The 26387-nt window shown below is 56.6% G+C and overlaps 2 protein-coding genes across 5 annotated transcripts; one reads left to right on the plus strand and one right to left on the minus strand.

Moving 5' to 3' along the window:
- The first annotated feature begins 1684 nt into the window (after positions 1–1684).
- On the plus strand, positions 1685–21327 carry ABCC10 (ATP binding cassette subfamily C member 10). 2 transcript variants are annotated; one of them, XM_047794623.1, is made up of 21 exons: positions 1685–1995; positions 4113–5331; positions 6749–6976; positions 7612–7768; positions 8249–8358; positions 9951–10030; positions 10648–10819; positions 12260–12358; positions 12973–13162; positions 13856–13933; positions 14080–14274; positions 14694–14847; positions 15038–15227; positions 16899–17242; positions 17559–17728; positions 18238–18398; positions 18707–18960; positions 19898–20043; positions 20143–20240; positions 20485–20597; positions 20888–21327. In XM_047794623.1, the coding sequence occupies exons 1-21, from the start codon at positions 1835–1837 to the stop codon at positions 21039–21041; spliced, it is 4473 nt and encodes a 1490-aa protein (XP_047650579.1). In that variant the 5' UTR covers positions 1685–1834; the 3' UTR covers positions 21042–21327. The 2 variants fall into 2 exon arrangements, with proteins under 2 accessions (XP_047650579.1, XP_047650580.1); XM_047794624.1 differs by lacking the exons at positions 18707–18960; positions 19898–20043; positions 20143–20240; positions 20485–20597; positions 20888–21327 and having other exon boundaries at positions 18040–18310.
- On the minus strand, positions 21287–26387 carry DLK2 (delta like non-canonical Notch ligand 2). 3 transcript variants are annotated; one of them, XM_047794625.1, is made up of 7 exons: positions 26181–26387; positions 25765–25888; positions 25174–25304; positions 24850–24913; positions 23719–23849; positions 23137–23281; positions 21287–22208 (listed from the first exon to the last, which is right to left on the minus strand). In XM_047794625.1, exons 3-7 carry the CDS (start codon positions 25247–25249, stop codon positions 21473–21475), a joined length of 1152 nt encoding a protein of 383 aa, XP_047650581.1. In that variant the 5' UTR covers positions 25250–25304; positions 25765–25888; positions 26181–26387; the 3' UTR covers positions 21287–21472. The 3 variants fall into 3 exon arrangements, with proteins under 3 accessions (XP_047650581.1, XP_047650582.1, XP_047650583.1); XM_047794626.1 differs by having other exon boundaries at positions 26171–26387; XM_047794627.1 differs by lacking the exons at positions 25765–25888; positions 26181–26387 and having other exon boundaries at positions 25174–25741.

The following is a 26387-nucleotide window of genomic DNA, read 5'->3' on the forward strand; positions in this document are numbered from 1 at the left end:
TAAGGTTGCAGGTTCGATCCCTGGCCTCAATCAGTGGGTTAAGGATCTGGCGTTGCTGTGAGCTGTGGTGTGGGTCGCAGACACAGCTCAGATCCCCTGTTGCTGTGGCTCTGGGACCCCTAGCCTGGGAACCTCCATATGCCACGGGAGCAGCTCAAGGAAAAGACAAAAAAAAAAAAAGAGAGAGAGAAGCAAAGCCCAATTTACTCAGCCTCATAAGTCCCAGCTGTTCTCAGCCCAGGGGCCCATCCTACTCCAATCCCTTAATTATTAGGGGTGTGAAATGCACACCTACATTTAACTTCGTAAAAATAGGACCATTCATTTCTGACATTAGAGATTCTAGGCCTCTTTTTGAGATTAAGTGGGATAATCAGAGTTATCTGTTGAACTACTTTTCTTTGGGCACTGCGCATTCTTAAGTGAGGTGTAAGCCAATATCATGTCCTTTAAGCAAATAATAAAACTAAGATGCAAAAGTAGGAGTTCCTGTTGTGGTTCAGTGGGTTAAGAACACAACATAGTGTCCATGGAGATGTAGATTCAATTCCTTGCTCAGTGAGTTAAGGATCTTGCATTGCCACAAACTGTGGCTTAGGTCCAAGATGCAGCGAGGATCCAGCCTTACTGCGGCTGTGGCGAAGGTCTGCAGCTACCACTCCAATTTGACCCCAAGCCTGGGGAACTTCTATAAGCAGGTGCCACTGTAAAAAGAAAAGAAAGGGGAAAAAAAAGATGCAAAAGTAACTTGCCCAGGATCACACTGCTGAAAGTTGGCAGGTTCAGGAATCAAACTCGGTCTGTTTTACTATAAAGCTTATGTTCTTCCACTGCTTACCAAAGAGATTTATTTATTGCAGGACAACTCTAAGCAAGGCACTTGCCCATAGGACTAATTATTCAACTCTCTCAACAGTACTTTGGTACGGTGTTATTCCCCCTTTTGTAAAGATAAAGAAACAGGTTCACAGAAGTTAGGTAACTTCCCCGAGGCCATACAGCATTGCCGTAAGGAAGTAAGTGGTTTAAGTGTCCCCAGGTGGCACATAGCTCTCACGTTTGGTTTCCCATGCTGCAAGCTTTAAGAATTAGAAAGTGTGGGAGCTCCCCTTGTGAAGGAGAAACGAATACGACCAGTGTTCATGAGGATACGGGGTTTGATGCCTGGCCTCCTTCAGTGGGTCAGGGATCCAGCCTTGCCTTAAGCTGTGGTGTAGGTCAACGGCGGCTCTGATCCCGAGTTGCTGTGACTGTGGGTAGGCCGGCAGCTGTAGCTCGGATTGGAACCCCTGTCGTTGGAACTTCCATATGCCGCGGGTGCGGCCCTAAAATACAAAAAAAAAAAAAAAATTAGCGCAATGCATGTGCCTGCTAGTAAACAGCAGACAGATGGGAGCAAGTATTCTACATTAGTGCACGGCTGACGCTGCATCAGAGCTGAGATGAATTCAACTGCAAGAGAGCAGCATAAGCGCGCCCAAACACCCGGGTGCAACCCACAGCTGCGGGCGAGTTTACCCAGGCCTTCGCAGACTGAGAGCGGTGCGCACGCGCACAGAAGCCCTGCAAATGGAAGGCCCGAGAGGCGCCTGGGAGGTCATCCCGCCTCTAGAGGGTGCCAAGCGGGCCTGGCCAGGGTCCCCAAGCCGGTAGCCCGCTCTTTTGCTTCCACCGGGGACGCACTGTCACTCTGGCTCCACCCCCGCTTCCTGATCAGCGTCCCGGCCCCCCGGGTGCCGGCTCTCTGCACTTAGCACTTGGGAATTCGGATTCCCTTTTCTAGGGGCAAGCTTCTCTCTCTTCACCCTCGGCTTTCCCCGCAGGTGAGGCCTCCATGGAGCGGTTCCTGGCCCAGCTGTGCGGTACCAGCGCGCTGCAGCCGCTCCCGGTGTGGGAGGGGGACACCACCGGCCACTGCTTCACCCAGCTGGTGCTCAGCGCCCTGCCCCACGCGCTCCTCTCCGTGCTCAGTGCCTGCCACTGGGGCAACCCGAGGTGGGTAGAGACGGATGCAAGACACCTGTCCATGTGTGCCTGCAGACCTCGCTCGAAACCCACGTTTCCGCGGCAGTGTAACTGAAATATGTCTGTGGGGTAGGGGCAAAAGAAGAATAAAATTTGGGCATCACCACTTTGCCACTCTGTTTTGGGTCAAGTTAACTATCTTCCCTGAGCCTCATAGCGCTGTTGGAAGATTTAAATTACATAATGTGTTTAAGCATACAGTGCAGTGCCTGGCACATTTTTAAAGTCCCAATGCCATGTAGAAATCATGACTTCTGTAGATCTTCAGATGCCCAAACACAGTTGTCATGAATTGGAGGCAAAAGTGGGTGAGCAGTGTTTTGAAGCCAAAAAGATTAACATGTTCTGAAGTTGTTGGACCAGTTCCTTACCACTTCCGTCTACGAAACCTCATTGTTTCTAGGCTAAGAAAAGTATATGTATTCAAGTGGAGAGGATGTAATGGGTAGAAGAGAAGAGCAAAATCAGAACCTTAATCCTTCCTGAACTGGGGGCTATAATTTGCAGGTGCTAAACTCACCTTGATTTTATACTAATTCCTATATGGCTAGTTATGGCTAAATGTCATCTTGCTCTGGCTTCTGACAAGGCAGGAGGAAAGTCTAGTCTGTCTTTGGGAGTCTCTAGTCTAATGGACAGAATGTGACCCTCTCTAAGGTGATGTGGTATAGGATGGAAGCTGTAGCTCCCTTTCGACCCCTGGCCTGGGAACTTCCATATGCCAAGGGTGTGGCCCTAAAAAGCAAAAACAAGGCAAAACAAAAACAAAGGAACAAAACTGACATAGTCCTTTGGGAACTCACAGTGTAAGGAGAAAACAAGACGGTCCATCCTGTAATCCATAGAAATTGTGGTTATCTCACGTTTCACTTGACAGACTTTTGCAAGTTGCTGAAGAGGGTTAGAGAGATTCACAATCTCAGACAGGAAAGAACCTCAGAGGGCTTTGGGTCCAGACTCCTCACTGCTCACTGTGCTGATGAGGAAAATGAGATGCAGAGAGGGAAAGAGACTTGCCCAAGTTTCTAAGGCTGGTTTATGCCATCTTGGAACCAGGGTACCAACCTCCAAGGGCTCACAATGTTCTTTCTTCCATCCCCACATCTTAGGAAATAGAATTTTTTTTTTTCCTTTTTATAGCTGTACCTGTAGTATATGGATGTTCCTGGGCTAAGGGTTGAATCAGAGCTGCGGCTGCCGGCCTATACCACAGCAACACCGGATCTGAGCCACATCTGTGACCTATGCTGCACCTTGTGGCAACGCCAGATCCTTAATGCACTGAGCGAGGCCAGGGATCAAACCCACATCTTCATGGACACTATGTCAGTTCTTAACCCGCTGAGCCACAATGGGAATTCCAGAAAATAGAATTATTAAAGGTTGACTTTTACCCAAATATAAACTCTTCCATATAACTGTGACTGGTGGATTTTTTTAAAGAAATCCCAAAACATTTTAATCTACACTTAATTCTCATCCCTTAGTAGTTGTCTGTAGGAACATTCAGGGATTTTATTTTATTTTATTTTATTTTTGTAAGTAGGGTCTTCATGTTCAGTACCTTAACTCAGAATTTGTTTATTTCTGGGCAAAAGAATGATCAGAGGAGTTTCCACTGTGGCTCAGCCAGTTAAGAACCCAACTATGAGGATGTGAGTTCAATCCCTATCCTCTCTCAGTGGGTTAAAGATCCGGCGTTGCCACAAGCTGCAGCATAGGTAGCAGATGTGGCTCGGATCTGGCCTTGCTGTGGCTGTAGCATAGGCCAGCAGCTGCAGCTCTGATTCAACCCCTAGCCTGGGAACATCCTTATGCCACAGGTGTGGCCCTAAAAAGAAAAAGGAAAAGAAAAAAGAATGATCCGAGATGATGTAGTAGATTAGAAAATGGATTAGGTTAATCCAGGAAGAGTTCCTGGGGAAAAAAAAAAAAGCCCTGATTCCAAAGTAGAGTTGGATGGAAATAAGGTATACAAGGCAGGAAAAGGAGTTGATTCCCTCTAGCTAAATGAGTTACTGGAGGTTGGTCTGGGCTCTGGGTCCACCATGACATGCCTTCTTTTCTCTCTTCCCCCTTGTTTCCAGGAATCCAGATTGGATCCCACACCGCAGTCCCGGCTGGCGCCTCCGACTCGCAGCCTCCTTCCTGCTCTCCATCTTTCCACTGCTAGACCTCCTTCCAGTCGCTTTGCCACCAGGGGCAGGCCCAGGGCCCGTAGGGCTAGAGGTGCTGGCAGGGGGCATGGCGGCTGTGGCCTGGATCAGCCACAGCATGGCCCTGTGGGTGTTGTCTCATTCCCCTCATGGCCGCTCCCGGGGGCCCTTGGCCTTGGCCCTGGCTGCCTTCCTGCCAGCCCCAGCCCTAGTGCTGACCCTGCTATGGCACTGCCAGCGAGGCACACTTCTGCCCCCTCTTCTCCCAGGACCTCTGTCCCGCCTGTGCCTCATCATCCTGCAACTGGCTGTACTCTTGGCCTATGGCCTGGGTTGGGCAGTCCCTGGGCAGCCATGGGAACCCTGGGCCCAGGAGCCCCTCCTGCCTGAGGGACAGGAAGCCGAAGTAGCTGAAGATGGAGAGAGCTGGCTGTCACGCTTTTCTTACGCCTGGCTGGCACCATTGCTGGCCCGTGGGGCCCGCAGGGAACTCCGGCAGCCCCAGGACACGTGCCGCCTCCCCCGCCGGCTGCACCCAACCTACCTAGCCCATATCTTCCAGGCACACTGGCAGGAGGGGGCCCGGCTGTGGAGGGCCCTGTATGGGACCTTTGGGCAGTGCTACTTGGCTCTTGGACTGCTGAAGCTGGTGGGGACCATGCTGGGATTCTCTGGGCCCTTGCTGCTGTCCCTGCTGGTGGGCTTCCTGGAGGAGGGGCAGGAGCCACTAAGCAACGGCCTGCTGTATGCCCTGGGGCTGGCTGGTGGAGCTGTTCTGGGCGCCGTGCTGCAGAATCAGTACGGGTACGAGGTACGGAAGGTGACGCTTCAGGCACGGGGGGCTGTGCTGAACATCCTGTACCGAAAGGCATTACATCTGGGGCCCAGACGCCCTCCTGTAGGGGAGGTCCTGAACCTACTAGGCACCGACTCTGAGCGGCTCCTCAACTTCGCCGGGAGCTTCCACGAGGCCTGGGGCCTGCCTCTGCAGCTGGCCATCACCCTCTACCTGCTGCACCAGCAGGTGGGTGTGGCCTTTGTGGGTGGGCTGATCCTGGCCCTGCTGCTGGTACCTGTCAACAAAGTGATTGCCACCCGCATCATGGCCAGCAACCAGGAGATGCTCCAGCACAAGGACGCACGGGTTAAGGTAAGGGCTGCTTGGGGTCCCTGAGTCATCCAGAGACCACTCCCACCCCCACCACCCCCAGCATCCTGGGCCCCAGGTCTTCCCCTGCACTGTACCTGAGGCAGTGAGCCTGATCTAGAAGTTAAGAGCACAGAGTGGAGAAAGACAGACATGAGTTCACATCCCAACTCTACCGCTTAAGGTTTGATCAATTCAGACAAGTCGCTTAACCTCCTTGGGGCTTCCTTCCCTCATCTCTACAATGAGGGTAATAGCAGCTTGCCTCAGAGCATGATTGGGAGGATCCTATGAGATGACAAAGTGCCAGTCACAAAGCAACCCTAGGTAAACATGGCCCTTTAGCTCCTGCAGCCCTGAGCAGCAACAGATAGCAAGTAACCCATCTGGGGCCAAATGGGGTTTTAGTGTTAGAGCCAGGACCCCAGTCTCCTACCTCCTCATCTTGGGCACAGAGCACCCGGTAGCCACCTGTGGAGAGGCCTAGGAGGACCCCAGCTACCTCTTAGAGGTGGGCTATGGGGAACAGAGTAGGTCTCTATCCTGCCTGGGCCACCTCTAGGTATTGAGTCACTCCTGGGTTCTGCGATGATTGTGGTCTCTTTGCAGACAGGTGCCTAGAGCTTATTGTCAGCCTCTTACTGGAATGGCTGTGAGTGCTAATGGGGAGGAGGGCATCCCTGAGAGCTGAGTGTGACCTGGGGCCTTTCCTCTACCTCTGATAGCTACCAACCCCAGTGCCTCCCTGGCTTGCAGGTTGGGGATTTTTTTTTTTCTTTTTTCTTTTGGTCTTTTTGTCTCTTTAAGGCCACACCCGCAGCACACCGGGGTCCAATCGAAGCTATAGCTACTGGCCTACGCCACAGCAATGCGGGATCTGAGCCATGTCTGTGACCTACACCACAGCTCATGGCAAGGCCAGATCCTTAACCCACTGAGCGAGGCCAGGGATCGAACCCACATCCTCATGGATGCTAGTTGGGTTCGGTAACTGCTGGGCCATGGCAGGAACTCCTGGGGATGTTTGAAGGTTGGGATCCAAGGAGTTTCTCTGGCCCTTGCCCATCCGCCTGCCTGACCTGTGGTCTGGCCTCCCACACCTGCATACTCCTTTAAGATTAGTTCCCATAGCACCCAAGCCACGGCCGGCCTGGTGACCAGCCCCTGGAGCCCACATCCTCTGGCCTTGGGAATAGTTCTTAGTCCCTCCTCAAATGAAAGAAGTGCTTTTACCCCAATATGGTGACCCCACCCCCAACACGTTCCACCAATTCATCTCTTAGGGAGGTGTCCCCAGCTGGAGCCTAGGGGGAGCTCAGAGTACCTGACAGCCTGTGCCAGGAGCCTGGGCGACTGGGCAGAGGGGCACACACGTGAGCAGTGGTTCCACTTTGCACTGCCCTCTTGTCTGTGTCCCTAGCTTGTGACAGAGCTGCTGAGTGGCATTCGTGTCATCAAGTTCTTCGGGTGGGAGCAGGCGCTGGGGGCCCGCGTAGAGGCCTGCCGAGCTCGAGAGCTGGGGCGACTCTGGGTCATCAAGTACCTGGATGCGGCCTGTGTGTACCTGTGGGCTGCCCTGCCTGTCGTCATCTCCATCATCATCTTCATCACCTATGTCCTCATGGGGCACCAGCTCACTGCCACCAAAGTAAGGCCCTGGGGGCGGGGAGGGGGGGAATGGCTGTCGGAAGGTGTGGGAGGCAAGCAGCAGCACAGAGACGGCAGAGGGGTGGGGGGTGAGCTCCAGCCCTCAGTGCTGGCTGGGAAGGCCGCCTTCTTTCCCAACTTGGGGGAACTTCTCTGAAGGGACCTTTCATCCGGGGCCTCAGGTGTAAAACCCTTCCCTCTGTGAAGGAACTCCTGTTTTTCCTCTCCTCTTCCTCCCTCTCCAACTTCCAGCCAGGTCCCCTTATCCTCATTCTGAGGGCCTTGGGGGAAAAAAATTCACAATGCAGTCAGTGCTGGGTGGATCCAGGGCTGGGTCTCACCAGATGATGTTGCTGCTTAGCACTTCTGAGAAGGTCTCAGGATGAGCTCGGCTGGTGTGCTTATCATGGAGCAGCCTGGATCCCTGGGGGAACATCTGGAATTTCTAGGATTCTTGCTGTGGCCACCTCTGCCACCTCTAACCCAAGGATCGTCCAGCCAGCCCCTCAGTTCTAGTGCTGCCCTGTTGTCCCCTCCACAGACCTGTCCACAGGGCCACCCATGGAGCAAGCCTTCAGATAATTCCCCAGCTCCAGGTCATGCTCCAGCCCCTTCCCCACCTTCAACCCTGCTCAGGTGTTCACGGCCCTGGCGCTGGTGCGCATGCTCATCCTTCCCCTCAACAACTTCCCTTGGGTGATCAACGGCCTCCTGGAGGCCAAAGTGTCCCTGGACCGGATCCAGCGTTTCCTTGACCTTCCCAACCACAACCCCCAGGCCTACTACAGCCCAGGTAATGGGAAGCTGGGGGGCAGAACCTGGCAAGGGGAGGAGGGAACTGTAGCCCCTGGGTTGCTGTACAGAGATGCTGCCAAGAGGAGCCAGAGGCAGCAGAATCCAGGCAGGGCAGGTGGCCATTTCCTAAGGGAGACTCCTCAGAGTGAGGCCGAGGCTGCATTAGCCCTGGTTGTGGATTAGAAACCCAAGTTGGAGAGTTCCCGTTGTGGTTCAGCAGGTTAAGAACACAACATAACATCTGTGACGATGTGGATTTGATCCCTGGCTTCACTCAGTGGGTTAAGGATCTGGTGTTGCTGTAAGCTGCGATGTAGGTCGCTGATGTGGCTCACATCTAGCATTGCCATGGCTGTGGTGTAGGCCTCAGCTGCAGCTCCAATTCCACCCCTAGCACCAGGAGCTTCCATATGCTGCAGGCACAGCCATAAAAAGATGAAAAGAAAAACCCAAGTTGAGCAACTTCTTCCTTGTTCAGATCCCCCAACCGATCCAACTGCGGCCTTAGAGCTCCATGAAGCCCTGTTCTCCTGGGACCCAGCTGGAACCAGCCAGGAGACCTTCATCAGTCACCTCCAAGTAAAGAAGGTTCGTTGGTCAGACACCCCAGCAGAGTCCCCAGACTAATGAGGGACATGCAGCATCCCCAGACAAACTGGCTCTAATTACCGAGGGAAGAGCTGGTGAGCAGGTTCTAACTGGAGAGGAGATGACCCTCTTCTCCAGAGGTCATTTTGGCACCATGTCCTGCTTCAGGGCAGTCACCATCTGCCTGGTCGCCACACGGCTCACATCCACTCAGTCCAGACCAACAATTGCCCTTGTCTCTTGTGTTCCCCTGGGGCTGTCAAGTTCAGACTCCAGAGCTTATCCAGCATCTCCCTGAGGCTGGGGACCTGTGGGAGAGGCCCAGCAGCCCCCTTCTCAGAGAATTTTGCAAATGGCATTGCTAATCCTCTATTTAGCTTGGTGAAAAAGAATCACACCCTGTGACTCACACCATGGCAGGCAGGCATTGTCAAAGGAACACCTGAAAGAGCATTCCTGGCAGGATGGCGACCCCTGTTCACCCAGTCCTGAGTTTTCCCTCTCCCCTGACCCGAGTCCAACCCTTTGCCCTGCAGCTCAACCCATCGTTCTCCAGGGCTGCCTGCACCGCCCCTGCCACATTTGGCTCACATTTCTGGCTCAAGCTGAATGTTTTGTTTTTCCTCCTAGCTCAGGCAAGACAAGGCTGGAATTTTTCAAAGGAATTTCACTAACGTGTCAATTGGGGCTTTTTTGGATATAAGTCATAGAAACCCACTGAAGCTAGCCTAAGCCAACAAGAATTTGTAAGAAGGATATAGAGATGATTTGCGGAATCCACAGACCAGCACATGGGCAGATGTCAGCAGCCGCCCAGAGCCAGGCCCCAACTCGCCGAGCTGCTCCTTCCATTCCACTTCTCTCTCTCTATCTGCCTCTTCTCTCTGGGGACCTGCTCTCACCTGAGCAGAAGAGGGGCCTGCAGAGAGCCATTCCACTCACAGGCCGCAGCCAGAAAGACGAAGGAGTCCCAGGAAGGGTCTCGGATTGGTCCGGTGCCCACCTGGAGACAGGTCAGCCCTGGCTGGCAGTGTGGGGGCATCGCAGACTGAGCAGGAAGCCCCATCCATTTCTCAAGAAGGACTTTTTCCCGTTGTGTACAGGGAGATAGCTCCATGAACGCATGAAGGGAGCACAAAGAATTTTAAACTGCAAATCGCAGAAATGGGCACCTGTGCAAAACATTGCTTTTTGCTGTGAGCTGCTGCAGGTGGACTTAGCCAGCCCCGCAGCCAGGCCCCAGAGCCTGGAGTCCTGCCCTCCCCTCCCCCCACCCTGGGGTGCCAGCCTCAGACCTTTTCTTGGAGCTTCTCAAGCAGTTTTCCTTCCATGCTCTCTGGAACACTGCTCCCCTCCAGAGGCCCTTCACACAGCGACACCGATGCTCCTCTGAGTAGAGAATAAAACACCCTCCCCTCCCCTCTGCCCAGGGCCAGCGGGGCATCAGTCACTGAGGCACAGCTCAGCCTGAGGGGTGGGGAATTCTTTCTCTCCAGGCTAACTGGGGCCTAGAGAGGAGCCTCCATGGGGTGATGGGCAGCCCAGGCCCTCAGGAGGGACACCTGACCCTTCCTCGTATGGCTTCCCTGTAGGGGATGCTGGTGGGCATCGTGGGGAAGGTAGGCTGTGGGAAGAGCTCGCTGCTGGCCGCCATCTCTGGGGAGCTCCACAGGTAAGCAACTTCCAGTGCCCACTGCCCGCCTCGTCCTCTGCTCTGCACTTACCTGGCCCCTGCTACGTAGTGGATGCCTTTTTAGAGATCCGAGATGCCAAGATGAACAATTCTCCCAAGTGGTCCATTTCTTGGGAGAATTTTCATCTGGAAAGGGGCCGGCAGTGAGAAAGGGGGTCCTCCCCGATCATCACAGCAGAGTGTTAGAGGGGCTGTGATAGTGCATGAAGGGATAAAGGGAAGCGTCCGGCATCAGCTACTCTTTCAGCAAAGTGCCTGTGCAGGGGAAGGATGCCTAGAGGAACAGAGGTGGGAAGGCGGGCCTTCGTCTTTCCCCAGGAGAGTCAATGCATGTAGAGTGGTGGCCACACATCGACCTGGGACAGCTGTTTGGCAGCAGCTAGAGACCAGTTTCTTCCCTTCCCAGTCCAGAATGGGCCTCCAGCCTCCTCAGGACCCCTCCACCTCAGTGGCTGACAACCCAGAGAGCCATGTGACATGAAGGGGGACCCTGTGGACCAGACAGCAGTCTGAGGAAGCTTCTGGGAGGCAGGGGCTGGGCAGGGAGGGGCCAGTAGGAAGCCGGTCCCCCATGCTCCTTCCTTGGCTCTCCGCAGGCTGCATGGGCAGGTGGCGGTGTGGGAGCTATCTAGAGGCTTTGGCCTGGCCACCCAGGAACCCTGGATCCAGTTTGCTACCATCCGAGACAACATTCTCTTTGGGAAGATGTTTGATGCTCAGCTGTACAAGGAAGTGCTAGAGGCCTGCGCCCTCAACGATGACCTCAGCGTGAGTGCCTGGCTGCCCGCTGCCTGTGTCCCTGACACCACAGTTTGGAGACATGCTGCTCTGGGACGGGGTTGCTTGTACTCAGGCATCACTCACCCAGGACTCGCTGTCAGGCTTTGGGTCTCCTGCGCTGTCCAGCTTCTGGGCAGGGCCTGGAGAGGTGGTGGTGATTGGGTGTTCCCCACAACAGCTGGGGGAAACTGGGCCTCTGGGACTAGAGGAGGATTTCCTCTGAGGCCTAGCTCTCTGGAGGTCTGGCTAGTGGCTCTGGTTCAAGAGGCCTTCTCCCACCTCCCACTGGAAGGGTCAGGGTTATTGTAGAGAAGCCTGGCATGCCCAGTAGATCCCCACACTCAGAGTGCTAAGTTGAGGGGAGACGAGAGTCCCAATTGCTCCTGTGACTTTCTGCCCAGCCCCCACGTCCCCTGCAGGACTGGCCTCAGCACTGCCCTGTCCAGGTAAATGTGAAACTGCCCTGGAACGGAGGACCTTTGACCCTGACCACGGGGCTTCTTATGTCCACTTACCATTTGTTTCTACATCAGGCATTTCCCAAGTGTCTCCTGGGTACAGGAAAGTGTCCTGGACACTGAGAAAAATGATGACTCACAAAGCTTTTTCCCTCCAGGGTCTCCATCTGGTGTACCACAGGTGCTTCCTCTGCTGTGGGGGGACCCCTCAGCTAAGGAGACTCCTCCCGAGGCCACAGGGAGGCTCGGGGTACCTTCCTTCTCTAAAAAACTATTAAGCTGGAGTTCCCATCGTGGCGCAGTAGTAGTGAATCTGACTAGGAACCATAAGGATGGGGGTTCAATCCCTGGCCTTGCTTAGTGGGTTAAGGATCTGGTGTTGCTGTGAGCTGTGGTGTAGGTCGCAGATGCGGCTCACATCCCATGTTGCTGTGGCTGTGGTGTAGTCCAGTAGCTATAGGTCCGATTGGATCCCTAGCCTGGGAACCTCCATATGTTGTGGGTGTGGCCCTAAAAACCAAAAACCAAAAAACAAAAAAAAACATAAAGCATTCATTGAATTTGCCCATCATCATCCCTGCCAGTTAAAAAAGCACAGTGGCAAGTGTGATGGACTGGTTAGGAGTTTATATCCGTGTCCTGCTCTTCTCTAGCAGTGGAGTGACCCTGGGAAGGGTAGTGACTTGGAGCTTTGGTCTCATCTGTGAAAAGGGACCAATACCAACTTCAGAAGGTCGCCATGGGGGTCAGATGAGACGCTGCCTGTAAAGTGCTCCACCCACAGAAGGTGTCCAGCACGTGCTAGTTGTTGCTGGAATTGTGGTTTGTCCCCTCTGGCCCCCAACCCCAAATTCAAGTCCACTCTCCTGACTCTATGACCCCCACCATCTCTTCCCTGTGGAGGAATAGGCAATGGGGTAGAAGGTATTGGGGAGCTCACTGACCAACACCAGGGGGCCTGTCCCGGCAGATCCTGCCTGCAGGAGACCAGACAGAGGTGGGGGAGAAGGGCGTGACCCTCAGCGGGGGACAGCGGGCCCGCATCGCCCTTGCTCGTGCCGTCTACCAGGTAAGTGAAAGATGGGGGGGTCCAGAGCTTGGCTCGGGAGCGTGGAAGAGTGAGCGGAGGAGGGGAATGTTCATCAGCTTTGGTTTTTCCCCAGCCCCCTCCAAGCTCCTAAGGTGTTGGTCCCTTGGCCATCCTGTCCCCCTTTTGCAGTTATAGGCCCTTCAAAAAGCACTATGTGGGAGTTCCTGTTGTGCCGCCGCCAAGGCAAATCTAGCTAGTATCCATGAGGATGCGAGTTCGATCCCTGGCCTCACTCAGTGAGTTAAGGATCCTGCATTGCTGTGGCTGTGGCGTAGGCCGGCAGCTACAGCTCCCATTCGACCCCTAGCCTGGGAACTTCCACTTGCCACAGGTGCGCCCTAAAAAGCATTAAATAAATGAATAAATAAAAAGTATTATGTGGCTTGAGGCACTGGGACCCAGAAAAATGGAGCACTGGCCTTGTTTGACTGGAGGGACATCTACCCTCCAGTCTGACCTTCTTTACTGCTGTAGGGGCAGGCCCCACAGTTCCTCTCTGCCATCTTCTCTGACGGCCTCGAGATCATGTCCTAGGAGAGGTCTGGGTTCTGGCCAGAGGACTTGGTGCCCACAGTGCCCTCGCCTCTCCCTAGGAGAAGGAGCTCTATCTCCTCGATGACCCCCTGGCCGCTGTGGATGCAGACGTGGCCAGCCACCTGCTGCACAAGTGCATCCTAGGAGTGCTGGGCCACACCACACGACTGCTCTGCACCCACCGCACCGAGTACCTGGAGAAGGCTGACATGGTGCTGCTGATGGAGAACGGGCGCCTCGTCCAGGCCGGTACTGTGGGCCACCAGGGAGGGCGAGGGAGCCATCCTCCCAGGTGTGACAGATGGATTGTTGACTGTAGATGCTGCGTCTCCTCCATGTGTGGCCTGGGCCTTGTCATCATTCTGTCTAGCAGGAAACCCTCTCCCAGCTTCACAGAACTGGTGTGAGGAGCAGAGAGCAGGAGGGAAGGGATTTGGGGCACAGGTTTTGGGAACTTAAAGGTCCAGGATCTCTGAGAACAGTCTCATGTCCTCGGAGAAAAGAAAGCAGTCAGGTTTGGAACATTCATTTTACTTAAAAACAAACAAACAGAAGCCCTGATGGATTATCATTCATCCATCCGAGGCACACGACCACCTGCAGAAACAGGAGGAAAGGAAGCTCCCCCAGAGTGTTGAGAGTTCCCTGAAGCATGAGGAGAAAGCCCAGCACTAGTGGGAGGTGACTCTGGACAGGGTGCTCAGAGGCGGCCCTGACTCTCCTGCTAGGGGCGAACATTTTCTGTCTCTACTGATGGGACTCCAGGCACAGGGGGATGGACTTGATGGACCTTCTCAGGGTCTGGGGTCCAGGGCAGAGCCCCGCTGGGGAAGGTCAGGGAGGAGGTCCAAAGAGCACAGGCAGTAAGTTGGCCCACATGTTTAGAAAGGCATAGAATATACCCAGAACAGCCCCCTCCTCACCTCCCCTGCTGCCTTCCAGGGCCCCCCTCTGAGATCCTGCCATTGGTACAAGCTGTCCCCAAAGCCTGGGCTGAGGATGGACAAGAGTCTGACCCAGGTATGGTCCAGGGGCGAGAGGAAAGGGCCTGCACTTTGCCGGCACACTTGCAGAGAGCTCTTTCTACAAAGCCTGCTTGCCCCTCGGGTTTTCAGCCGTCATCCTGCAAACCTAATCCCCTCTGCCCACCTCCCCGATCCTTGCAGCCACAGCCCAGTCAGTACAGACCCCAGAGAAGACAAAGGAGGGGCTGGACGTGGAGGGGAGCACGTCTGACCGCCTGCTGCAGGACGAAAGCAAGAAGGAGGGCGCCGTGGCCTTCCATGTGTACCGGGCGTACTGGAGGGCCATGGGCCCGGGCCTGGCCCTCGCCATCCTCTTCTCTCTGCTCCTCATGCAAGGTAGGCAGAAACCCTGCTGCTCTTATCCCACCATAGCCTGTTGCCTAGGTCCCCATCACCTTGTGCTAATCGTCACCTTGTATAAAGCCCAGAGACCCACTGGGCGTGGGCAACAGCTGGGGGCAAGAGGCATGTCCACAGTTCCGAGAATCCCAGGGACCATGGGTGATGGGTGTGCTCCATAGCCATCTCTTGATCTGCTCCCAGGGCTAGGAGCCCCATCCGGCAAATCCCGGACCATGCTCTCCCCAGATCTGAAGGGTGACGGGCCCGGAAAAGAAGTGCAGGGAGGATGTGTGTGGTGCACGGTGCAGAGGGTGGGGGGTGAAGGAGGGTAGACCCAGAGGCAAGGGCGGAGGAAGGGGGGCTTTGAATAGAAGGGAGATGAGCCTGGCAGCTTTCTTCCCATCCCCACCCAGCCACCAGGAACGCCGCGGACTGGTGGCTCTCCCACTGGATCTCTCAGCTGAAGGCAGCCAAGAATAACTCCCAGGAGGCGCCAGCCCCTAGCAGTCTGAGCTCTGAAGGGCTGCTCTCTGCCCAGCTGCTCCTCTTCTCCCCTGGAAGCCTCTAGTGAGTGGCCAGGGCTGGGCGCAGGCCTGGGGCTCTCAGGGTGGTTGCCAGGCAGGGAGCAAGGGGTGGGGGGGCTGGTGTTCCAGGGCCTGTGTCGTCTGGAGGGTGGGGAGAGGTGGTGTGGGGGTGGGGAAGGGACCCCTGAGTGGCCCCACTTTTGGTTACCCACAGCCCCCTCCCCACCACCCAGCACCTCGGTGTTGCCACTGCCCAAAGCTGCCCCCAATGGCTCCTCAGACATCCGTTTCTACCTCACCGTGTACGCGACCATTGCTGGTGTCAACTCCTTCTGCACCCTTCTCCGGGCAGTGCTCTTTGCGGCGGGCACCCTCCGAGCAGCTGCCACCCTGCATCGCCGCCTGCTGTGTAGAGTCCTTATGGTGAGGGGACAGGGGCGTGGGGGTGGCCTGGGGGCTCAACCCAGTACCTGGGCTCCACTGGGGCCCATCCCACCCCCTGGTCCCCAGGAGAAAACAGCCTCTCACAGATGGGTGCGGCACATGACACCTTGGGACCTGGAGAGGCTGAGAGCAGAGCAGCTGCCTGGGTTCAAACCCAGTTAGTTAAGCCAATAGCTTTCTCATCTGTAAAGTGGGCAGAGAGAACCTTCCTCAGTCACTTCCATTTGGGGCTTAAGCTCAGAAGGCTGAGTTCATCACCCCTTAGTTCATGTGAGGTCCCTTTTTTATTTATTGCCCCATCCCTTTTTATCTGCAAACCCTGTTTTCACGTCCCCTCCTTTCCTTGATAAGCAACCATTCTAGGTGGGTTTAATATGTATCTTTTTTGCAAAATGCCTCTATTTTGTGTGCACGTGGCTTTATAAATGACATCCCTTTCCTTAGTTTTTATTTAGAGCTCTTTATAAAATCCACCCCTGTTGCTGTGTGCAGTTCTAATCTGTTGCTTACCCTCTGGTTCCTTATGAGGATTAATCAGTCCCTGGAAGGGCTCGGGATAGTGCCGTGCACACAGTAAGTGCTCAGTTAGCAATTATTGTTAACAATGCTGTTGTTCTTACAAAGCCCTTACTTGTCCGTTATCTTCCTAGGGCCACTTTATAACCCTGTGAGGTAGGTACTGTTATTCCCATTTTACAGATGAGGAGACAGGCTCTGAGAGGGTACATGACCTGGGCAAGCCGAGTTCTGTGGCCGTGAACCCAGGACCATGTCCCTCGCCACTCAGGGAGCAGCTGCACCCACCTACCCACATCTTCAGGCCATGATGAATTAACTTCTCCTGAGCGGGCAGTAGAAGGTGCTTCAGTGAGTCCTTTGACTTCATGCCCTGCCTTAAGATAGTACTGATCCCCAAGTAATGGCAAAGAGTTGGGGGACAGGGAAGGTGGGAAAAGGGGAAGGGTTGTCTTTGAGATGACACCTTCCAACAGTAAGTAGTCTAAATAGCTGGCAACTACTGACCCCTTGGCACATAGCCGGCAGACTGTACTAAGCTCCTGCCTGCTGTCAGCATGGCTTCAATCCTGCTCAGCCCAGTGAGGTTGCGGTTCCATTACTGTCTTCCTTCTTGAGATGAGGGATGGGGGTCTTGAAGAAATTAAGCCCTTGCCTGGGGTCTCATGTCTGGTAAGTGGCAACGCTGGAATCCAAGGAGCAGTCTGACTCCAGAACCTCAGCGTTTCACCATGAGAGGTTATTGACTCAAACCACTGCCCTCATACCCTGTCCAGCCGTGAGGTCAGGATGCGTGCCCTGACATCTAACTAAAGCTCACTCGTGGCCTGAAATCCCCATCTTCTGGAGGGAGGTGAGCTTCCCTTGAAAGCACAGAGGTAGAGGGATGGCTAGCATGGCCTCTCAGGGTCACCCCTGGCCAGGGGGATGGAGAGGCTCTGTCTTCCTTCCTTGGGCTATTCTTCCTCCAAGCTCCTCCAGCCCCTCCTCAGTGTCCCCAAACCTTAGAGAACACCTGACTCCTTTCCTATTCTCTACCTTGGGCCTTCGTCCCCAGCCCCACCTCCCCGCTGGGGCTGCCCCCATTGCTTTTCCCCAGGCCCTGCCTTTGCCCAGCCTCACCCCTTCTCCCAGGCGCCAGTGACTTTCTTCGACTCCACACCCACGGGCCGGGTCCTCAACCGCTTCTCCTCTGACGTGGCCTGTGCGGATGACAGCCTGCCCTTCATCCTCAACATCCTCCTGGCCAACACGGCGGGGCTGCTGGGCCTCCTAGTCGTGCTGGGCTCCGGCCTGCCCTGGCTGCTGCTGCTGCTGCCACCCCTGAGCGCCATCTACTACCGTGTGCAACGCCACTACCGAGCATCCTCGCGGGAGCTGCGGCGCCTGGGCAGCCTCACCCTGTCCCCTCTCTACACCCACCTGGCCGACACCTTGGCTGGCCTCCCCGTGCTCCGGGCCGCCGGGGCCACCTACAGGTACGTGAGGTCTGCCTCTTCCGGTCCAAGCCAGGGGAGTGAGGTGCTGGGGGGAGGGGAGGAGAGGGACCCCTGAGAACAGGGGGTCTCGGGTCTCTTGAGAAGAGAAGGGTGGGTGAGGGCACCAGGGGAAAGAGGAAAGAAACAGCAAACGGGGAGGGCGAGGCTGAGCAGACCCCGCATGAAAGAGCACGTTGGCTTGTCTACCCCTGAGGTGGGGCCCCTGGGTGTACAGATGCGCTCCTAGGAGGCATCCTGCAGAGAAGAGTGTGTGCTGGTCAGTGCTGCTGTGGAGTGACCTCGCTTCCCTCTCCAGGTTTGAGGAGGAGTACCAGAGGCTCCTGGAGCTCAACCAGAGGTGCCAGTTTGCCTCCAGTGCCACTATGCAGTGGCTGGACATCCGGCTACAGCTCATGGGGGCCACCGTGGTCAGTGCCATTGCAGGCATCGCTCTGGTGCAGCACCAGCAGGGCCTCGCCAACCCAGGTGCTGCCCCAGGACCCTTCACTCTCACTTCAGAAGTGGGTTATTCCCAGCGCTGCCCCAGACCTCTTCCTACACTGGCCCCCAGCGTTTTCACCTCCTGCCCAGGGTTCTCTGTGAAGATGTATTGTAATTCCCATCACCCCCATTTTAGAGTCAAGGAAACTGGGTCTCTCGCCCAGGAGTCCCTCCCCAGGTGGTGGTGGACCTGGGACTAGCACCAGTCTGATCTTTGCCCTTTCCTGCTCACCCCCAGCCCCAGCACTTAGCACCCTGACCCCACCCACCTGCCTTCTACTTGTCATCCCTTGCAGCCTCTCCAGGCCCACCACGCACCCCTCAGCATCCAGCTTCCTGTGGGCCTGGTCTGTGTTCTGCATCTTCCTGCTTCAGGGCTGGCTTCCTTTAAATGCCCACGGTGCACAGCTCCGGATTCTCCTGTTCTGCCCACTCCTCCCCACACGCCTCCCAGCATCCACGCCTCCCCTAGCGCTGGTGTTCCCCTCGCCCAGGTCTGGTGGGCCTGTCGCTATCCTACGCCCTGTCCCTGACGGGCCTGCTCTCGGGGTTGGTGAGCAGCTTCACGCAGACAGAAACCATGCTCGTGAGCGTCGAGCGGCTGGAGGAGTACTCCTGTGACCTGCCCCAGGAGCCCCGGGGCCAGTGGCCGCAGGTAGCCTGCACCCCTACCCCAGCCTGGGCGCTGGAATCCTGAGGGACCCTCCTGAGGGCCCCAGTATCCCCCTAGTTCCTTTCCTTGTGTCCTCACCATCCTCCTCAGCTCCTCTGATGTCCCCTGTGACATCCCCATTCTTTATGTCCATCCTCCCATCCCGCCTACACTGTCCTTGTTCCCCCATGTCTCCCCCCACACCATCCATCCGTCATTCCTCTCCCTTCCTTCCCCTCTCCAACCCGCCCCTCCTTATTCCTCCCCTTCTCACCCATCTCCCTCCCTCTCCCACCCACGGGCCCCACCAGCTGGGCATCAGCTGGCTGAGCCAGGGGAGCGTGGAGTTCCAGGATGTGGTGCTGGTGTACCGGCCAGGGCTGCCCAACGCCCTGGATGGGGTGACCTTCCGCGTGCAGCCTGGAGAGAAGCTGGGCATCGTGGGCCGCACGGGCTCTGGCAAGTCTTCCCTGTTGTTGGTGCTCTTCCGGCTGCTGGAGCCCAGCTCCGGGCGAGTGCTGCTGGACGGCGTGGACACAAGCCAGCTGGAGCTGGCCGAGCTCAGGTCTGGGGGACAGAGTGGAGGGGACCAGATTATTGGCCCTTGGAGAAAGGCCTAGCTAGGAAGCCTTTACATAAACTCAGGGCAGCCAGGGCCAATCAGGAAGCAAGACGGAGGATGTGACAAGCAGGCAAGGATAGGGACCTCCCAGTGCTGAGGTCCAGATTCATGGCTGTGGTCTTAAGGTTTTCACCTTCCCAGCTTCATCCTGTACTTCCCAGCACATACCCTCCACTCCAGACCACCAGTCACTCTCCTGAATCAGAGCCTCCCAGGTGCTATGCCCTCAGGCTTGGCAAGTGGTGCTTGGGACAGCTGGAGACCTGGACCAGTTGCCCTTGGCCACAGGTGGCCTCATCTGGAGCTAAACACCCCCACCCCCACCCACCACGTTACCCTTAGTGCCATTTTCTCTGAGTTCCATGACATGAAAAAAAGGTAGAGAAACTCTGTCCTAAAACTCATTGCTGATCCCAGGCCCCATCCCTCCTGTCTTCTCTTCTAACCCATGGTGGTCTGACCTTAGAGCTTGACCGTGTAACTCCTCAGGACCCAATTTCAGGCCCACTTCCAACTCTGAAGCATCCACTACCCAGTCAAACTCTGGTCATTCCTTGCCAGCCACTGCTGTCCCAGTGACGGCTGGAGTCAGTGCCACACAGTTTAGCTCATGCTTGTTCTGGGTTTTTTTTTGTCCCTCAGTGAGATGTAAGCTCCTTAAGGACAGAGTCTAGGCCTTTGGCTTCTTTAGCATTCCTCATAGCTCTGGCACAATTCTCAGTACATGGCTGACCAAGAGGGGAGCAAAGTGGGGGCTGTGTTCAAGTCTTATCCCCAAGCTTTCCTGAGGTCCCCTTCCTACAGCTAAAACCTATGCTGGAAGCAGAAGTGGCCACATCTCCAGCCTAGACCCCCTGTCCTGCCTCCCCTGATCCCTCAGATCCCAGCTGGCCGTCATCCCCCAGGAGCCCTTTTTGTTCAGTGGGACCGTTCGGGAAAACCTGGATCCCCGTGGCCTGTATGAGGACAGAGCCCTGTGGCAAGCCTTGGAGCAGTGCCACTTGAGTGGGGTGCTCAGATCTATGGGTGAGTGCTAGGTCCTAGCCTGTGTGGTGGCAGAAGGAGTGAGCAGGGCAGGGGCAAGAGGAGGCTGGAACCCAGGAGCTCCGATGCTGTGCTTTGCAGGTGGTCTGGATGCTGAGCTGGGTGAAGGGGGCCGGAGTTTATCTCTGGGGCAGAGGCAGCTGCTGTGTCTGGCCAGGGCTCTCCTCACAGATGCCAAGGTAAGATGAGAGGAGGGGATATTCAAGAGGGCCAGGAAGAAGGCAAGGGACACGTCAGGGGTGGAGGTGAGGAAGTGGCCCCAGGAGAGGTCTCAAGGGACCCAGTCAGCTTTCCATGTAGAGCTGGAAGTGGGGAGCTGTGGGCTGATCTGGGCCGGGCCAGGATGTGGGCGCCAGTGCCTGGGCAGCAGCCACAGCTAATTCTCTTCTCCCCTCTTCCTCCCAACCCTCTCCAACATTCCAGATCTTGTGTATCGATGAGGCTACAGCGAGTGTGGACCACAAGACAGACCAGCTGCTCCAGCAGACCATCTGCCAACGCTTTGCCAACAAGACAGTGCTGACCATTGCCCACAGGTGTGCCCAGAGTGAGACCCTAACCAGGGGCTCTGAGGTCACGGACTCAGAGCTTCCCTTCCTTTGAGGGACCCAGGGCTGGTGCTCTGGAGATTCCAACCCCCATGTGTCTCAGCTCTTCATTCTGCAGGCACCAACCTAGGCCCTTTGCAGTCCATTGTCTGCAGAGCCAGGGGCTGAAACCCGTGGGGCCAGTGGGTGCTGTCCAGGGCGGGAGAGGAGGGAAAGAGGGTCAGCTTTCTTCAGGGCACTGTCCTTCAGCCCCGAGCTCACCACCCTCTCCCATGCAGGCTCAACACAATCCTGAACTCAGACCGGGTGCTGGTGCTACAAGCGGGGAGGGTGGCAGAGCTGGATTCCCCTGCCGCCCTGCGCAGCCAGCCCCACTCGCTGTTCCAGCAGCTGCTGCAGAGCAGCCAGCAGAGAGCCCGCCCCCTTCCCTGAGGGCCCCAAGCCTCGGCCCCAAGGGCCTCCCTCTGGACCCCCTGCTGCAGGGCAGCGCAGGGACAACGCCACTTGTTTACAGTCTCTTCTGTGGCTCTACCTCTCCCTCACTTCCGCAGAGGGGACAAGGGTACAAACTACTCCCCCTGGGTGCAGGGTCCCACGGCTGCCCCAGAAGCTGCCCTCTGCTCTGGGCCTCTTGCATCTGGAACTCCAGGCGGGTTTTTCTGGCAAAGGCGCCCACGTGCACTTCTGTAGTTTTATTTGATAAAATTCCCATCTTACATTCTGTGTGTTAAAAAAATAATATTTCTGGCATGAGGCTGAGGTCCCTCAGTGTGTGCGCCCCAGCTGAGGGGTGGTGAGAAAAGACCACTCCAGTCCGAGCAGCAGAGGAGGTGAAGGAGGGGGCCGAAAAGCCCCCACCTGCATCACAGGGCTGTAGTCTTACCGGGCTCGGGGGGCAGGTCGGGCGGCAGGGGGAGCCCCGCTGGCAGCATGCTAACCTGGCACTCCTGGTCCTGGCGCGCCGGGGCATAGTGCGGGGCAGGGTAGCAACAGGGTCCGGGGGGGCAGACACCCCGGCGCCAGGCCCTCAGGGTCAGCAACACCGTGGACAGGACCAGGGTGGCGGTGACCGCCCCAAAAACCACCACGGCCACCAGGCTGGACTCGCCCAGCCCGGCCTCTTGCCTCCGCACCACCTCCTTCACGGAGATGCGCAGCAGACCGGCCCCTGCGCTGTGGGGGATGGGCCCCGTGGCTGGCACCATGACGGCTAAGGTGGGCCCCAGGGGGATGTCTGCTGTGGTGGCGGGATCTGGGACGGGTAAGACCAGCTCACAAGTCTTACCCCCATAGCCACTGGGGCAGAGACAGTCAAAGTCATGGACACGGTCCCGACAGCGGGCCCCTCTCTGGCATGGGCGGCTGGCACAGTCATCCAGGTTGATGGTGCAGAAGCGTCCAGCAAAGCCCTCAGGGCAGAGGCAGGAGAAGCGGTTGATGCCATCCAGACAGGTGGCGCCGTTGGCACAAGGCCGCATCAGACAGTCATCCACGTTCACCTCACAGTGGGCCCCAACGAAGCCCGCCAAGCAGCGGCACGTGTAATTGAGGGCAAAGCCCTGGTCATCCTGGCACTGCCCGCCATTCCGGCACGGGGAGCTTGGGGGAGGAGGAGAGAGCGTTCTACTGACTGCCACCTGCAGGGTAGCCGGGGTTGACATCCTAATCACTGCCACACACACCCCTTCTAACAATGTCACCTTGAGCCACTCTCTCTGAGCCTCAGATGCCTCATTTTAAAAACAGAATAAGGGCAGTACCCAGCTTCCCAAATTGTGAGAGTGAAATGAGATAATCTGAGGTCAGGCAGGTAGCAGAGGGCCTGGCCCAAAGGCAAGGCTCAGGGCAAGCGTACTATTATTATCCTGCAGGCTCCCAGGCCTGAGGCGGAAACAAGGACAAGTCCAGCCCTGTGGGCCCACCTCAATCACCACGAGGCACGAGGCTCCGTGTGGAACGACTTTAGGAGCTGAACTCCAGCTTTCCTGGGAGGATGGAGGGGAGTCCTAGGCCTCAGCCTCCCCAGCCAGGACAGTCACACATTGATGTGTTACACCTCCAGCCCCTGCACATTTTTGTCGTTGGAGAAATGGCTCAGATGATACCAAAAAAATTTTAAAACCCAGGGTCACTCTGGCAGCCTGGGGTTTTATCCTCAGGTGCCGGGACTTCTTCCTTTTTTTTTTTTTTTTTTTTCTTTCTTTCTTTAGGGCCACACCTGCAGCACATGGAAGTTCCCAGGCTAGGGGTCAAATGGGAGCTGCCACTGCTGGCCTACACCACAGCCAAAGCAGTGCCAGATCTGAGCCACATCTGAGACCTACACCGGATCCTTAACCCACTGAGTGGGGCCAGTAATCGAACCCACATCCTCATGGAGACTAGTTGGGTTCATTTCCACTGTGCAACAACCTAACTCCCCATGTGGGGACTTCTGACCTTCAGCCCTAATGCTTCCCCACCACCCTCTCAACAGTCCTCTCTCCTCCGGCACCAGATTCTCATCTAATCTGGGGCCAGCACTCACCCTGCCTGCTCACAGGGTCCCGCCTTGCGCTCGCAGTCACGCCCATGGAAGCCTGGTGGGCACACACAGTGGTACTCGCCGCCCCCATCATATATGCACTGGCCTCCGTTCCGGCAGGGGGACTGCGTGGTACAGACGTGCTCATCTGGAGAGGAGATCAGGAGGGCTCTGGAAAGCTCCTCACGTCTGGCACCCAGACCTGCCCAGGCCCCACCCAGAGCTCTGTGGGTGTGTGGCTCATACTACAATCCCACCATGCAGTGGGGGAAAACAATAACACTGAATTCGGAGTCAGGAGGCACGCCGCCCTGGCACTGTTAGTCCGTCTCAAAGTGCCTTTGGGCACGTTGCATCTTGTCTGTAGCTCTCAGTTTCCTCATCTGTAATAAGAGTACAGTTTTCCACAGCTGCCTTGCCTAACACATGGGGTTGTGTTGAGGACCAATTCAGAAGACAGGTATAAATTCTAAAATTATAAAATACTATGTATTTGAGAATTTGAGCCGGACACAAGAGGCACTGGATGGTCTCCCAAGACACATGGGGTCTCCAGCCCAATAGCTACCCGCTCTACTCCCTTACCTTTGTCACAGAACTTGCCCGCCCAGCCACTGTGACAGATGCACTGCCAGGGCTGATGGCAAGTACCGTGCTGGCAACCGGGCATCCTCACACAGCGCTCACAGTGCAGCCCCTCCCAGCCTGGGTCACACCTGATGGGGAGAAGCACAGGGTCAGGGCTCTGGGTAAAACGATGTGAAGAAATGGAGGAAGCAAGATCAGAGCTTTAAGGAAACAGGGGACAAATGACAGCCTCTAAGGGAAAGCGGGTCCATCCCAGGAAGATGAAGGGCCATGCAGGGTCATAGGACGCGTATATGGAATCAGGCATCAGCTTTCAAGTCTTGGTTCTGCGCTTTGTCTAACCTTTCTGAGTCTCAGTTTTCTCATCTGTAAACTGGGGATACACCTGGCAGGAATGTGTTGAGAAAGAAATTAAGTAATGCCCCCAACACCATTCCTGGAATGTCTGAGGTACTTAGAAACAATTGTTCCAAAAGAGTGACCTTGAAAGGTCATTAGGACTGTCTTCCCATCCTGATTCCAGGGCAAAGGCCCGGCGTACTTAGCAGAGTCTCAAACACCCCCAGCCCCTCCAGCCTATTGCCTTGTCAGCTCATTTCCTTATGTCCAGACCCACTTTCCTCCTGCTACAGAATTTGCCCACCCCCCACCCCAGTGAGTCAATTACATTCATCAAGAAAGATCTTCTTTCATAAGTGCTTCTCCCCAGTAACCCCGGCAACAGCCTTTCTTTTCCAGGCTAAACCAATTTTCTTTATATCTTTCCTTTATCTCCCACTTTCCTCATGGCTCCCAATCTCCATCCTCCCTCAAGCTTCAGCTCTTTCTCCTGGTACCTTGAAGAGAAATGTTGCAGAATTCCTGGATCAGACTTGGGAGAGTAAAGGTGGGAAGCCAGAAGCTACAAGAGGCAAAGGAGAGGCAAGGCAAAGGGGGTAGGGGGGGCAGGGGCGGGGCTAGCCCATCTGCCCTGCCTGTCCCATGCATGAGGGGACTGGGAGTGAGCAGTAGGGACTTAACCCGTTGGACATTCTGACATTCTCCTCTGGGGCAGCTTGACCTGGTTGTGGGTGTGGAGGCCTGAGACGAGGAGCAAAGGGTTTGGGAGCACGTGCTCCGGAGAGGTACCTGCAGGAGCCGTCAGGCGCACAGCAGCCGTGGGCCAGGTCACAGTGAGAGCTGCAGTCATCGGCTACAAGAGATTGATGTGGAAGGGGTAAATCCGAGGTCAGGGTTCGGCTGCCTGAGATGCAGGGCTGGGGAAAGGAGTCAGAGTCCCAGCAATTGGGTGGGTTCAGCTTTGGAGCAGGACAGAACAGAGACTCATCCCATTCCAAAGGGACGGTCCTGGTGTTGCCAACCCCGCAGGTCGCAGCGGCTGCAGTGCCATCTCTGGCCAGCAGAGGTCAACCGCCGGACAGGGCCAAGACCGGAGCCCGGGGGAGCGCTCACCTCGGACAGGCTTTATGGGTGCCCCCAGGATGCACAACAGGCACATGAGATGTAGGCAGCGGCAGCCGCTGGGCATGGTCAGCGCCAGCCCCAGGAGGGACGGTCGGATGGGCCGCCGGATGTGCGGACACCTGTGGGACAGCACAGGCTGGGAGGCGGCCAGACGCAAAGATAGAGGCACGGATTCCGGTTCCGAGTGACAGTAGCCCAGCGGGGAGAGGGGAGTCCAGATAGAAGAAGGGGGTGGGGGCAGCAGGAGGGCGGGGCGGGAAAGGTTTGAGGAGGCGAGGCGACCGCAGACAGGAACCAGGAGAGGGCTCTGTGGTAAGGGGGTGAAGGATGGGCAGTGCAGAGTGAGATCAGGGCGCAGGAGGAGCCGGGGGCGGGGGTGGGGACAGCGCGAAGAGGCTACCTCGAGCACGAAGGCGACGCGGGGGCCGGTTCCCGGTATCGAGCGGTCTCCACCCCCCACCCCCGACTCCCCGCAGGACTTGTTCTCACGTCCCCTTCCTATCTCCCCGGTCGCGGCGCCAGGCCTGAGATCCCCAGAGCGCTCCCAGCCCAGCGCGCCCCTGCCCTCTCGGTTCTTACCTCGGGCTGGGAGGCGGCGCGCCCCGGGGCGCAGAGCGAGGCTGGATCCGACGGATTCCGCAGAGGGGCCGGGCGGGGGCGCGGGGCCGCCCCTAGCGGGCCGCGGAGCCAGGCGCCGAGGCAGCTGCCAAGCAAGCGGAGCGCTGGGGAATCTGGGGCTCAAGACGACCCCGAGCGGCGGCGGCGGCGGCGGCTCCTCGCACGCGTTCAGGCCGCTTGCCAGGGGCGGCGTGTGCCGGCGGGGCCCGCCTCCCCACTCCTCTCCTCGGCTGCAGCCGGCCCGTCCCCCACCCGCCCGCGCCCGGCGCCCACCCCCGGCGACGCACAGTGCACACCCGCCCCGGAGCTCACCCCTCCCTTCGGGCCTCGCGCTCCCCTGGGCCCCCACCCTCCGCAGCCACCCCACCTTTCCGAACCTCGGTCTCTCCGATGGAAGGAGGAAATTGTGGGAGTCTAAATGGGAGCAGACTGTAAAGGGTCGGCCAGTTGTGCGCAGCCGTTATCCTCCATCTCGCATCTCCGCTTTCACGACCCGCGCCGCTCACTCGGCGCCCCACCTCTGCTCTCCTCACCAGTCTGCTTCCCACCTCGCTTCTCATATATATCCCATGCACGCTTAGGGC

This window comes from Phacochoerus africanus, chromosome 9 (genome assembly GCF_016906955.1).
Source record: "Phacochoerus africanus isolate WHEZ1 chromosome 9, ROS_Pafr_v1, whole genome shotgun sequence".
Lineage (NCBI taxonomy): Eukaryota > Metazoa > Chordata > Mammalia > Artiodactyla > Suidae > Phacochoerus > Phacochoerus africanus.